This window comes from Mchenga conophoros, linkage group LG15 (genome assembly GCF_057382185.1).
Source record: "Mchenga conophoros isolate Kocher_MC1m ecotype Shallow Benthic linkage group LG15, M_conophoros_male_GT1.1, whole genome shotgun sequence".
Classification (NCBI taxonomy): Eukaryota; Metazoa; Chordata; class Actinopteri; order Cichliformes; family Cichlidae; genus Mchenga; species Mchenga conophoros.
Window position 1 is genome coordinate 27,114,739 of NC_140540.1, and position 13,674 is coordinate 27,128,412.

Consider the following 13,674-nt stretch of genomic DNA (forward strand, 5'->3'; position numbering starts at 1 on the left):
AAGTCACATGACAGAAAGTGAAATGTCAGGTGTGTGAGAGACCTGGAGATGAGAGGAGCAGAAACTGTCGAGGAGTAGGAGGGGAGGAGGAGGAGGGGAGGAGGGGAGGAGGGCGAGAGGAGGAGGAGGGGAGGACAAGAGGAGGATGGGAAGGATAGGAGGAGGAGAAGGGGTGGAGTAGGAGGAGGCAGGCAGGAGGAGGAGGAGGAGGAGTGTTTCCTGAATGATGATGTCTCTTGTATGGAGGACTTTAAACAGGCGACCTGATGAAGCTGAGCTCTGTTGGGTCAGGTTTGATTTACAGACTGGCCGTATGCTGACGTGTGATTGGTAAGTGCTGCAGTGCAACGAGTCCACCAGCTCAGCCTGGAGCACAAAAAGAGTTCACCAAATAACAAAAACATGAATTGAAATCTTTGAATCTTTATTCATGTTCCTGATGCTGCCTCTGCGCCGACCCACGCACTCCTCTTTTTTTTTTTTTTTTACAAATAGTTAGAAAACTGTACAATACAAAAACAAAGAAAAGGAAACAGACGGTTAACACGCCACATCAGCAGAGCGATTTAATCAATTTAAAGAAAAACACGAAACCTGACGAACAAAAACACGAACATAATGCAGAACGATGCTTCATGCAGCCACTTCAGAAAGAGCCTGAGACGGGAAACGTCTGAATCTGAGTGTGTCAGTTCCTGCTGCACATCACACGTGTGATGGAAATCTGCAATGTGAAATTTTACATCCTCACAGCTGACTCTGAACTTTTATTTTGTATTCTTCAGAGAGTATACTGTGTTTGGAGGTGGGGTCATGTGTGGAGCTCAGAGTTTGATCTTTGCTCTGTCTGAGAAAGCATCTGGGGACAGTTTGGAGTTTCAGAGACATCCTCATGTGGCTGTAGAAGTCGTGGACGAGAAAAGATTCCGATGCGTCATGACAAGCTAACGTTTCAGGGTCCAACAGGAAGTGAGTGTGCATAAACGTGGCCACAGACCATCGATCAGGCAACCACAAGTGACTGACAGTTTATAAGTGGGTGGGGCTTCAGTCAGAGATCTCCAGGTTTTACACATCAGTGCTCTTCTGGACCAGGGGTCTCAAACTTTAATGAGCTGTGGGCCACTCCTGGCACCGTCATCTCATTGGAGGGCCACTTTAGCGTTCAGGTATTAAAAAAGAAACAAAGAAACAAACAAGAAAACACCCACAAATATTTCTGAAAATGTAATATTTTGTTTGTTTTTTTTAAATTTCAGATAGTGTATAACAAGACAAAACTGCAAACGTGAACACAGATTCTTTTCCTCACTCTTAACTAACTAAAGCCTTTCATTGAACTACCAAATAAACACAATGGTCCTGTCTTTCTGGCCAGACACGTGGCAGCACTTCTGCTATCATTTTGTTCGTATTTAACAAAATAAAAATGCAGACATAAGTGTACACATTAGTTTTTGACTGTCTCACTGAACTAACATAGTCAATCTCTTAGTATGTTTGCACTCTCTGCTCATATTGCCATCATATTAAATCATTTTTGGCTTTTTAAAGAACTTATTTTGACATTACACTTAACAACAAACAAATCCTCCCTAACAGAAAAAAACTGCATTATATTTCTTCACGTCAATATACGGACACCCCTGTTCTGGACGCTTCGAATTAAAATGGGCAACTTGCGATCGTCGGTCACGTGATTCGTGATGTCACCTGACCGAGATTCTAGCTTTTATTCAGTGATTTTAAAATTGGATACTGTCAGAACATTGTTCTCTTTCAGAAACACATCCGAGTTGTTATTTACTGAGAGGAGACCATAGTGTTTCAGTGTTTCACGTCCCCTTTAATGTGTGTTTGTATGTCTGTACATCTGTCAGTTAGATACCATTCCTGCTCTGTGGTTCTGGCTGCAGTGCAGATGATGTCATCATGTATGTTGCCACAGATGTTTTACCTGCTGAAACATCTGTTTGAGTCACTGAGAACATGAGCAGGCTGAACTCAGGGTGGACGAGGCGGTTTCCTAAAACCAACTTCAGAGTTGGTTCACTTCAACTCGAGTGCTTAAGTCGTTGAGCGGGATCAAACCCATGGTCCTGCTCTGGGTTCTTCAGGTTTGAGGCTCGGGGTGGAGCTTACAGGTGAACAGAGTCCATGCTGGAGCTGAATCATTTTTCCTAAACTCTGCTGCACAACGGATGAATTCAGCACCATAAAAAACACCACGACAAACAAGCTCACAGAGTCGTTGAGCTTGTGAATAGAAGGCACTTGCAAAGCTGCGTCCTCTGAGGTCTGATCTCCGATCAGCCATTTGCTGCTCTGCTCTGACAGGACGTCTGCTTCAATCTTCCGTCGGTGAGTCAGCGAACCTTTCACACCTCCACCTCCTGACGGCCCCCTTGCGCAGCGTCACCTGCCGTCATCACGGTGATGTCGAAGCAGGTCTCCATCATGAGACGGGACTTGCACAGGTTGACGCAGTACTCCAGCTCCCCCGTGGCCTGAGCCAGAGCCTCTAGGTACTCCTGGGACTCGCAGTCCAGGTCCTGGTCCACGTCAACTGCAAACACGGAGAAAGCGGTTAGCTATTTAGATGCATGCGGGCCGACGTTTGTACCATGACATCACCACGCTGCCTCAGCTGCTCGTGCACAGCATCTCTGAACGCTTGGCCCGGTCAGTTAAGTTCAGTTAATGACAAACACATGAAGCTGAACTCTGAGGTTTCTGTGGTTCATCATCACAGAAATATCGCAGCCGGTCACTGATGGCTTTCTAAACGGTGAGTAATCTATTATATGAGTACCAGCTCCCTCCCGCTGCAGCTCATACTCACACTCTCCACTCCACCTGCTCGGGTGGAGCATCAGCCAGCTCTTGGCCTCCTCCAGCTCCGCCTTCAGCCTGTCGTGTTTGCTCTTTAGCTCTTGGATCTGCTGCTGCCGCTTCTCCAGCATCCTCAACCGGGCATTGAAGTAGAGCAGACCCTGAGGAGCGAGCACATAGTCAGAGCCTCGAACTGCACACACCGGCTGGTAGGGGTGTGGACGATGACAAGGAAGAGGAGGGGGGATTAGCACGAGGCTTCGAGACTCCAGCCTGTGTCTGGCTTTAATTAGGAGTCAGTGCAGTGCTAATCTGTGATCAGAGGAGGATTAAGGACAACTGAGGACAAGCAGGTGACAGAGAGGTGGTTCAGACCTGCGCTTCATTACAGCTGCCCCTCAGAGAGCTTTATTCTGAAAATCCTGGGATGTTTCTGTTGTGAAAGTCTGTAAATGTGGGCAGCTGAGCAGTAATAAAAGAGTTGATCATCCAGATGATAAGTGACCTGAACATTAACTGTGTGTTTATGTTTCACTTGCAGCAGCTTCTCTGTGACACGCAGCCAAAAAGGCCAGATTGTCAGGTGAAGTCAGACTGACTGACTCCAGTTAGACCATCACAAATTGTTCATGTGGGGCCATGACACAGGCGTGACCAACCTCAGTGAGGCCCATGGGAGGGGAAACCAGTGAAACCAGCGAGTTGCTGATGTAAAGCCAACTCAGGTCTCTGTGTCAGCAGCAAGAAAGCCTTGTTTCATTTGGAGCTACAGGACAAGTTGGGATTTGGGGAAAGCATGCAGGTGTAAAATACACATGAACAGATGCAGCAGGACAGGAAGCACCTCCGACAGGTGAAGCGAGCAGAATGAATCCAGTGTGAACAGGTAAACACAAAAAGCATGACAGGCACAGTGTGTGAGACAAAAGTTTGAGCACAGACAAGCGACACCACACGGCCTCCATGTTGGCGTCTCTACACCGGCCGCCAGTCAGACCGGCACCCTCTCTGACCTTTAACCCTGCACTCTCCGGTGGGATCACAGAGGTCCTCCACACCAGGGCCGGTTCGAGTTTCATGTCATGGATGGTTTGTTTGGAGGAATGTAGGAATGAACGTGTAAAGGACAACTCACCTTCTCAACATCGTGGAACGTCTGCTGGGACACAAATAGAATAGAATAGAATAGAATAAACCTTTATTATCCCACGGATGAGAAATTTTGGTGTTACACAGCTCTTACAGCAAGGAAAAATAAAATATAAAAGGAAGACACAAGGTGGTCCTATAAACATAAGCAACCGAAGTCCATATATACAGGTAACAATGTACAGAATATGTATAGAAAAATTGAAAAATTGTACAGTGATATGTATAAAAAAAAACAGAGAGAAGCCAATTATTCACCGAGCAGTGCTCCGGATATGAAGAGCACGTCACCTTCCTCTAATTGAAAATAAATCAGAGCCCGACAGGCCGCTCTGCCGAGGGTTAATGACCCGTTAACACTGAGAGAGGCGGCTGTCACAGAGACCAGACAAGCATCCCCCCCACGGTCTGCTTTATATATGTGATTTGGATAAAAATATAAAAAGCTCCTCTGAGTGCGCTCAGACTGAGGCTGAGGGTCCAGATGAAACTCCACGTGCTTCAGGAGGCTGTGTTTGAGTCATTCTTGTCAGTGCATCGCAGAGAAGCGGAGGGTTCTAACACGACCTCCACGTGAGGGGACTAAACCAGCATGCTGTGATGCTGAATGGCATGTGAGCAGCACGTCATTATTTAACCACCACCTACTGGTCAGGTGGAGGACTCACCTCAGATCCCATCAGCGCCTCCTTCCTCTTCTGCACACACTCAACGTTGTCGATCTCATACACCTTTATCTCAAACTGCTCCTTCAGGGTGCCGCCCAGCGGCGGCAGGTCCACCCACTGACCACCCAGCTTCCTGCCCAGGGAGGAGGTGTCCGGCAGGGGGGCAGGGATTAGCCGCCGCCGCAGGAACCCTGCAGGTGGAAAAGGAAAGAGATGAAATAACTCATGATCAGTAAATGCAGCAGACTGTGTGTCAGGTAAAGTTCACAGGGCTAGGGGTGCAGGTGTTTCCAGCTGTGGAAGCTAACATCAGGGCCCTGCATTCGGAGACTGGTGTTTGAATGCTCACTGAACAGCTTCAACACAGCCAGCTGACTCGCTCAGTTAAAGCTGCAGTCAGCGAGGAAGTTAGTCACACCTGTGCTCTGAGCAGGTACCTGAGTCAGTGTCAAGGAGCCGGTGATGTCATTAAAAAGACAGCCAATAGCACTCAATAACAGGCAGGACTATCAAGGCTGTAACGCAGCTGCACCACATGGCCTTAAACCAGACCTGGGCATTTCACGGGCCGTGGCCCATGTCAGCCCAGGTTGGCCCACATCAGCCCATGTGAACCTTCCTGTCCAGCCAGTGTGACTTTCACTGATGTACAGATGCATGTGCAGGTAAATGTTTACTGACCAATCTGCGATGCTGCGTTTTTAACAAGGCCCGGACTAAAAACTCTTTATTCACTGAAGTCAAAGGAAAAGCTGTAAGCTCAGTCTGTGGTGTCGTGTTCAAGAACCATATTTTAAATCAGCACTGTAGCTGGGCATGCACAAACTACAAGAACGTGTGTAATGAAGGGCACAGACTGGTGACTGTACAGGGAGTGCAGAATTATTAGGCAAATGAGTATTTTGTCCACATCATCCTCTTCATGCATGTTGTCTTACTCCAAGCTGTATAGGCTCGAAAGCCTACTACCAATTAAGCATATTAGGTGATGTGCATCTCTGTAATGAGAAGGGGTGTGGTCTAATGACATCAACATCCTATATCAGGTGTGCATAATTATTAGGCAACGTCCTTTCCTTTGGCAAAATGGGTCAAAAGAAGGACTTGACAGGCTCAGAAAAGTCAAAAATAGTGAGATATCTTGCAGAGGGATGCAGCAGTCTCAAAATTGCAAAGCTTCTGAAGCGTGATCATCGAACAATCAAGCGTTTCATTCAAAATAGTCAACAGGGTCGCAAGAAGCGTGTGGAAAAACCAAGGCGCAAAATAACTGCCCATGAACTGAGAAAAGTCAAGCGTGCAGCTGCCAAGATGCCACTTGCCACCAGTTTGGCCATATTTCAGAGCTGCAACATCACTGGAATGCCCAAAAGCACAAGGTGTGCAATACTCAGAGACATGGCCAAGGTAAGAAAGGCTGAAAGACAACCACCACTGAACAAGACACACGCACTGAAATGTGTCTTAAACTGCTCCTTTGACTGTGCAAGACATTATTAAACAATAAGTAAAGAGTCAAATATCAGCCAGCTGTCGAGTCTTATCCTTTATTCACTTTGAATCTGTCCACATGACATTGGCCATAAAAACACTTTTATGTGTAATATGTGACGGTGCCTTTAAATGCCAGCAGCAGGTGGTGATGGACCTGAAGTCACAGCTGGAACATAAACGCTCGCCAAACGCTAACAGAAAGCTGTTTGTCTGTTGTGAGGCGAGCCTAGGGATGGGTATTGATAAGATTTTAACGATTCCGATTCCATTTTCAATTCTGTTTAACGATTCGATTCTTTATCGATTCTCTTATCGATTCTTATTTTTAAAAAAGGAGAACACTAAGGTCGATTAGCTTAGAACTTTGTTTTATATCTTCTCTTTGAACAAGATAGAAATTTAGGAGTAACATGGCCTTACAAACCCAATAGTGAGATCTTAAGAGATCCACAGCCTACGGCTCTTCAATGGGGTGCCACAGGGTCCCCAGGAAAAAAATGTAAATGTAAAATAATAAAATAAACATTCTTCTGTAGCAATAACAAAGTGTAACATAAATTATTCTGTAGCAATTACACAAGAATATCCAGTAATGTCCTGCCTACAATTAAACACGTTCACTTACCAAAGTGAAATCGGGGGCATCTGCTGTGGCAAATGGGTGCAAGACTTTTACCACAAACTCAGTCACTGCTCGGTGACATTCGTCTATCCTGGTCTGAAAGGAGACGCTACTGGTAGACTGCAGCGAGAACTGCCAGCATCTGAGCCAGCCAGACTCTGTCTTTGTCTCTCATCGTGGTCACCTAAATGCACAGTAGGTTTTGTAATAAGGCCGATCGCGCTAACATAATATGCACTGTTAGTTGATTATTTATCTGCCGCATTAACAGGAGAGGACGTGCAAACGTTACCGCTGCTGCTGGGTTGAGATTCACGAGTCCGGAGCGGAATTAACAACACGACATTTATTTAAGGTCATCGTGTGTTTTGTGAGCAAATGCTTTTGCATATTCGTAGTGTTTCCTCCCTTAAATTAAATATCTACTTTGCAAGTATTCCAAGTTGCCCTGTTGTCATCCGTTCTCGTAAAGTATAACCAAACTTTTGAGTATTTGAGCCGCTTACACGCCGTGTTTCCTGCCAGGTAAGCGACGCTCCGCAACGTGGTGACGTCATTTGGGGCGACTGGAATCGATAAGGGAATCGTTTGCAAAAATGCCAAACAATTCCAAGGAATTGAAACAGTGGGAACTGGTTCTCAACAAGAACCGGGTTTCCATACCCATCCCTAGGCGAGCCAGTGAAATATCACAATAAGCTCAATAAAAAGTTGCTGATTTCAGCAGACAGCTTTAATTAGCCTTCTCTTCTTCTGTGGTGCTTCCTCCTCTGTCAACATCCATTAGAGCTGCTGATCAGGTTTTAAGGCCGCTGCTGTCCACCTGAAGACCTCACTCGTATTTTTAACGACTTTGTACACACGGCTGTCAAATTAGGTTCCCAAGTAAAAGCAGAAGCAGGCATGTGCTCCACAAACAAAAAACCGTTATGGCTTATTAAAAACATCCGGGCTCACTGATGAGGATTCAGACATGATGACAGATTGAGGAGGAGTGGGTGTGAAGGCTGTGGAGTTCTGTGGAGTGGATGGGAGGATGTGTGGGTGATAATTGGAGTTGGATATGTACACTGGGAATTGTCCTCATGAAACATTCATGAGGCAGAAATGAGGCGAGATCCACAGGCCAATGGCAGACAGATCACAAGAGTGCCGATTCCGTATGCATCAGGCCGCACGTATTGCAATCGGCTGCTGGGAGCTGGGACGTGGCAGCGGCGTGCCACATGATGTGCGCCCATGTCAAGTTTTTGTACAAAGACACCGGCTGAGAGATAATTTCACATGATATCAAGGAGGAGAGCTGCCTTTGATAGATGCTCCCACAGCAGTAGCACCTGTACTCGGTGTGCTCAGCACTCATAGGAATATTGTAGCGAGCAGCCATCATCACACACTGATGGATGCTGGAAAAAGCCATAAATATGTTAATTCTTCAGCAGAGATGAGTTTTATTGCTCTTTCACTTTCTGAGTCGATGCACGGAGAAATAGTTGCTGAATATCAAATCTGAGATTTAAATTTTGGCCATCAGCTCTAATGATTTCACAGGTTATTTAAATAATATCACATTGTGATAGAAAAGCTTCCAAGTTCCTCTGCACGAGCCGCTGTTTCATAAAACCCATAAACCTTTCGTTTTGCGTTTCCATAACTGCTTAGATATACCATCCCTCGGAGAGCAAGGGCTCGTTTAAGTCTATGTGAGCTGCTGTGAGGTTAACATGGGAGTGACCGGGACGGATCTGCTGACAGACACAAAGGGGGGAGGAGTGGCCAGACATTGGTGTTTATGTGGCCCTTGATGGAACAGCAGCTGACATACCACATCATGTTTACAGTAATAATGTTGGGCCAAAAAAAGGAAAAGCACTTATCTGCACTTATCTCACATACACACACACACACACACACACACACACACACACACACACACACACACACACACACACATACACATCAAGCTACTTTTTGCACAATCCACTGTCATTGCTGCACTTTTCTATTGCACTGTTGTGCCTGCACTGTTGTGTCGGCACTGTTGTCTCTGTATCGTTCTCTTCTGTCTTTGTTTTGTTTTTTTGCACACTTGCACTTTATGTAGTCCTGTGTTGATTGTCTGTTTTATGTAGCACCATGGTCTTGGAGGAACGCTGTCTTGCTTCACTATGTACTGGCAATTGTCTTTATGGTTGGAATAACAATAAAGACAGTTGACTTGACTTGAAAAGACAATTTTAAAAAGGCTTTAAAAAATCTTCAGCTTCCACTGAGCCTTAGAACTGAATTCATGTCATATTTAGGTGATGAGCTCATTATATTAAAGATTTTTGTTCTTCAGATCTGATCACTGTAAAAAAGGGGCAGTGCTGCATGGAGCAGAACCTAAAGTGTTACCTGTGTTACATTACCCCATCTCTGGCGGCGGCATGCACTCACCGTTTCCTCTCTTCTTGGGCGATTTAGAAACTCGGCTCCTATTTGATGAGGATGCTCTGCTCTCGCTCATAGAGTCGTGTGCCGAGGAGGTGCTGCCGGTTGTCTCGCTGTCTCGGATCATGCTCTCGTAGCCGCTGCTGCCCCCGCTGTGGTAAAACAGGGCGGTGCGTCCCATGGCGGGGGGCAGCTCCCCACTCAGGATGCTGCTGTTGTCACTGCCGTGCCCACTGCTGTAGCGCTGTGGCCTCCGAGGCGCTGTGATCTTGCTGTAAGGTGATGGCAATGGTGCGTTGAGGGGTGATCCAGTGATGCTACCAGTCCTGCTGCCAGGGATGTCGCTTCCAGCTCCACCACCAAACATCTTCCTTTGGCTACCTGAAACCAACTCGCTAATCCGGCTGTTGGCTGCCCTGCCGATGGTCTGCTTGGTGCCCATAATGGTGCCTTTTACTGTCTTGCCTCCGGTTCCAGAGCGAGATGGGGACTTGCCATTGGAAGGTAGGTTGGTGTTGCACCCAGCTACATTCTCTGGCAGTTTGGGGGAGGAGCTTGGGCTCTTCGAAGTGCTGGCAGACAACGTTCGAAGTTTCAGTCCACCAGAAGCTGCTCCTCTTGATCCGCTGCCACTGTGGACCTGCCACAGTTTGCTGGTTGCTGCAAAAACACCAGCTGGAACTTGGGACGGAAAGGCCGATGTGGAGGTGGATGCCGGATCACTGAGTCTTGGCACTGATCTGTTGGATCTGCCATTTCCTCCAGATGTAGCACCACTGTTTTCTCTGAACAGCTCAGGTTTGGACCCAGCTAAGGTTGGGCTGTCGCACCTTTCCAAAGACATTAGACTCCCAAAGTACCTGGAAGAATCTTTGGCTCCTTGCGTCTTCAGGCTTGAGGATGTCCTTGCAAAACTGTGTTCAGTTTTAAAGCTGGATGTCCTGTGGCTGAATGAACCAGCTCTGAGCTTGACATGCACTTCATCCTCTGAGGACTTTCCAGTGTTGCTGCTTGTTTTTAAGGCACTTGGAGACAGCACAATTCTTAATTTTTGTTCTTGACTCGACTGTCCAAACTTTGTGCTGCTTTTTTGTCCATTTGCCTTTTTTCCCAGGGATGAAAACCTCAGTGTACTGATCACTGAAGCAGCTTCTTGGGGGGTGGAAACGGTTCCTAGAGTTGTTGCGCCCCGAGTGAGTCGTGGCAATTTGATGAGAGTGTCTCCTCTCCTGCTGCTGGACTTCTCACAGCCATCAACAACCCTCTGGGCTGAAGAAGACATCTGCATCTTTGGTGGGCGAGGTACACTGTTGCTGTTCCCTCCGGACCTCTTGGAGGAAACATTAGTCACGCCACTTCTTGTTGGCTTACTTGCAGAAAGCAACTCCGCCTCTCTGGTATCACAATAACTGCTTCGCTGAAGCAAAACATCATCCTGCCTGCCTTCCTGTCTGCTGCAGCCCACAGCTGCAGATGAGGTAGGCTTGGTTTTCCTGGGAAGACTGGAATGGGTGGCATGGCGGGGAATCTGTGTTGACACTGATGTGTTCAGGGTATTGGCTTTCACCTTCAGAGAGCCTTTTAGAGATGCTTTGGCTGACTTGGGGGAAGGAGGGCACTTAGTAAAAGATGGTTTGTTTGGGCTAGCAGGGTCGCTTTCCAGCTCTGAGAAACAGACACCGCTGTCATTTAAGGAGCTCCTAATGCCATGCTGTAAGAACGGCTGTTTATGGAATATACATGGTGAGCTCAGCAGGGTGGCATTGTCCATTGTTTTATCCCTCAAGTAAAGCCTGCTTTGTGAATGAATACCATCACCTTCAGCTGATTCACAAAGCCATGAGCCAACAGACGGCTGCTTTTTGTTGTGGGAAAGCAAACCTTGTTGGTGTTCGGTGCCTGGTCCCACAGCTCCTTGTAGAGAGGTGTAAGCATCATATTCATCATTAATACTACTGATGATGCTGACCGGGCGAGAGCCAGCAGCTAAAGTCTGTGGAAAGCAGTCGGTGTTAAAGCTGAGGAGGTTGGAGGGACGGCCATTATCTGGGACAAGGCTGTGCGGGAGCTCCTCTATAACTGTGAACACGAGCTCGTCCTCTCCATTCAACTCCACGGGCTGCTGCAGAGTGATTGTGGTCCTCAGAAAGTCTCCGTCCAGGCATCGTCCTAACAGAGAGGCCCGGAGGTTGTTCACCTCCGTGGGGTACCTGCTTGTGTGAGCAGCTCCATCTGTGTTTAGGTTAGGGCTTATAGATTTGGGTGGCTGGTCTTGCCTCATTGCTTGTTCACTTATACTGACAGGGGGAGTCCTGCCAAGAGCCTCCTTAGGCCGAGGTGCCGTCCTCGTTGTCCTGGGTAAGGACGGTGAGGCCAGTGGCTTGGGTACAGCTCCTCTGAGGTAGACTTTCTCTCGAACTACAGGCTCTGAGTCATGGGTTGGAGCCCCCCCTGACTTTACCACACATGGCTGAACGGGGGTGCCTGAAAGCTTCTCTCCATCTGCACTCGTCCTTTTGGACGTCTCGATGAAGCCACCAGCTGAAGGTAGTTTGGGCTGATCCTGATCTGATTTGTCTATGCATGTTGTCAGTGTGCTTTCTGAGAACATGTGGGACGAGTTCTTCTCAGATTTGGGTGGAGACGTTGCCTCTGTGGGTTTAAGAGGGCCACTCTGAGCCTTCAGCGCTACTGATTTCTTCTCTGTGCCGAACATGGCCGGGCCCTCGCTGCCATCAATGCAGTCGAGTCTCTCCTGTAGTTCTGCAAACGTGTTACACTTAAAGTGGTCACCGTCGGACTTGGGTGCATCTTTGACTCGCTTTTTGTTCAGGGACGGAATAATGGGAACGAAGGAAGGCGGACCCTCGTTGTCGCTCAGCTCTCGGTCTGAGATTGCCTTCCCTCCCGGCCCAACGTAGATGACAGTGTCACAGGAGTGCTCACTGCTGGAGGAATAGTCGGGATCACTCGAGAGTAGCAGCGGAACATCCGGGTCGAGGGCCACGGTCAGAGGGTGGAAGGGTCGAAGACGAGGAGGCCGACAGGATGGGCCTTCCTCACAGGAGCTCTCCCCTCCAGATGAGCTGGAGGCATGCTGCGAATAAAAGAGAAATAATACAGAATTAACCTCCTAAAGAGAGCTGGAGCATGCAGCGATTAAACTGAAGGGAAATCATTACATGAGTGCCCATGCACTGTGTTACATTAAAATGAATGTGAGTGAGATGCACATGCTACTAACTCTGGATTGAAATCTTCAACATACAGTGTGTAAGTCTGCCTAATGAGGCTCATCTCAGCACACAAACGCCCATCCCTGTAGATACACTGGTATTGATTATCTATCAAACCATGATAGGAAAAGTCGGTGAATTATGACATTCTGAACTCATTAAAATAGATGTGAGGGGTTTATTGTTATTAGCCTCAAGAAATTAGTGAAAATTCATTTAGAGTCCAAAATGTTTGGAAATCCCAAAGAATGGTTTGAAGACTTTGATAACTTTTAAACCTCAGTTTGTCCTTTGAATTTGTTTTGCCTTCAGTGTTATAGATGTTTAATGTTCAGAGACAAAGACTTGAGATTAAAGTTTGAGGTGCAGTTTTCTGTGAACTTCAACCTAACAACAATCAGAACCTAATCAATCTCATCCACATGTGAGTAAATGGTTTCTGTATTGGTGATATAACATTTGGTGTTTTGCACACTGTACCAGAGATCCGTGACCTCCGCCACAACGAGCTCCAGAAAGAAAACCTGAATAAAGATGAAGCACCTTCGACTTCTTCTTCCTCATGCGGTGGATGCGATAGGCCAACTGCACCGTGGTCAACGTCTCCATGTAGCCCGCCGGGGAGTCGGAGATGTGAGCGATCATGGTGGTGCGGCAGTTGATGTTGCCCAAGGATTCGCGGAGCAGCATGGTGAGCTTGCTATCCCTGAATAATACATTAAAAAAATGCTTCGTTAGCTCAAAAAAAGGAAGACATGCTGCGGGCCTGAGAATCCCCACGGGGCCGCAGATACCATTCATTACACCGCACAACAGTTTGGCACAGATAGGCAAAAAGGAATAGGAACGAGCTCTCATTTCACATTAATGAAGTTCGCTTTGAACTACACGCCACATGTGATCCAGAGGCAGAGACAGACTGAAATGTTCATGAAACTCTGCCTTTGAAAAGACCTGGACTATCGCTACAGAAGACGGATCAAACACAGAATTTACATACAACAGTCTAAGCTTTTTCTCCTTTTTAACCCAACACGACTGAACTCCAGCCACCGACTGACCTAAAATATCACAAGTCCTCGTTTGGGGGTTTTCTTTGGTTCAACTTCCACTCACTAACTTCACTCATGTAAATGTGTGAAAAAAAATCTTATTAATGGATGTGACTGGAGCATCAAACAACTCAAGGGTTGCTTGTCATTAAAAAACATGAAAACATAAAGATATCAAAGATTCTTCC

General features: G+C 47.0%; 1 protein-coding gene across 5 annotated transcripts in view; it reads right to left on the minus strand.

Annotated features, from left to right (window-relative positions):
* Positions 1–403: 403 nt before the first annotated feature.
* The window catches only part of LOC146558527 (kinesin-like protein KIF26A), a 73,435-nt gene continuing 60,164 nt past the window's right edge, over positions 404–13,674 (minus strand). For 4 of the 5 annotated variants that reach the window (XM_085246307.1, XM_085246309.1, XM_085246310.1 and 1 more), the window contains 6 exons: positions 12,978–13,140; positions 9,205–12,295; positions 4,650–4,840; positions 3,968–3,991; positions 2,843–2,993; positions 404–2,566 (listed from right to left, as the gene is read on the minus strand). In XM_085246307.1, the coding sequence (XP_085102433.1) occupies positions 2,379–2,566; positions 2,843–2,993; positions 3,968–3,991; positions 4,650–4,840; positions 9,205–12,295; positions 12,978–13,140 (3,808 nt within the window). In that variant the 3' untranslated portion in view covers positions 404–2,378. The remainder of the gene's footprint in view (positions 2,567–2,842; positions 2,994–3,967; positions 3,992–4,649; positions 4,841–9,204; positions 12,296–12,977; positions 13,141–13,674) is intronic. The other variant, XM_085246308.1, reaches the window with a different exon arrangement.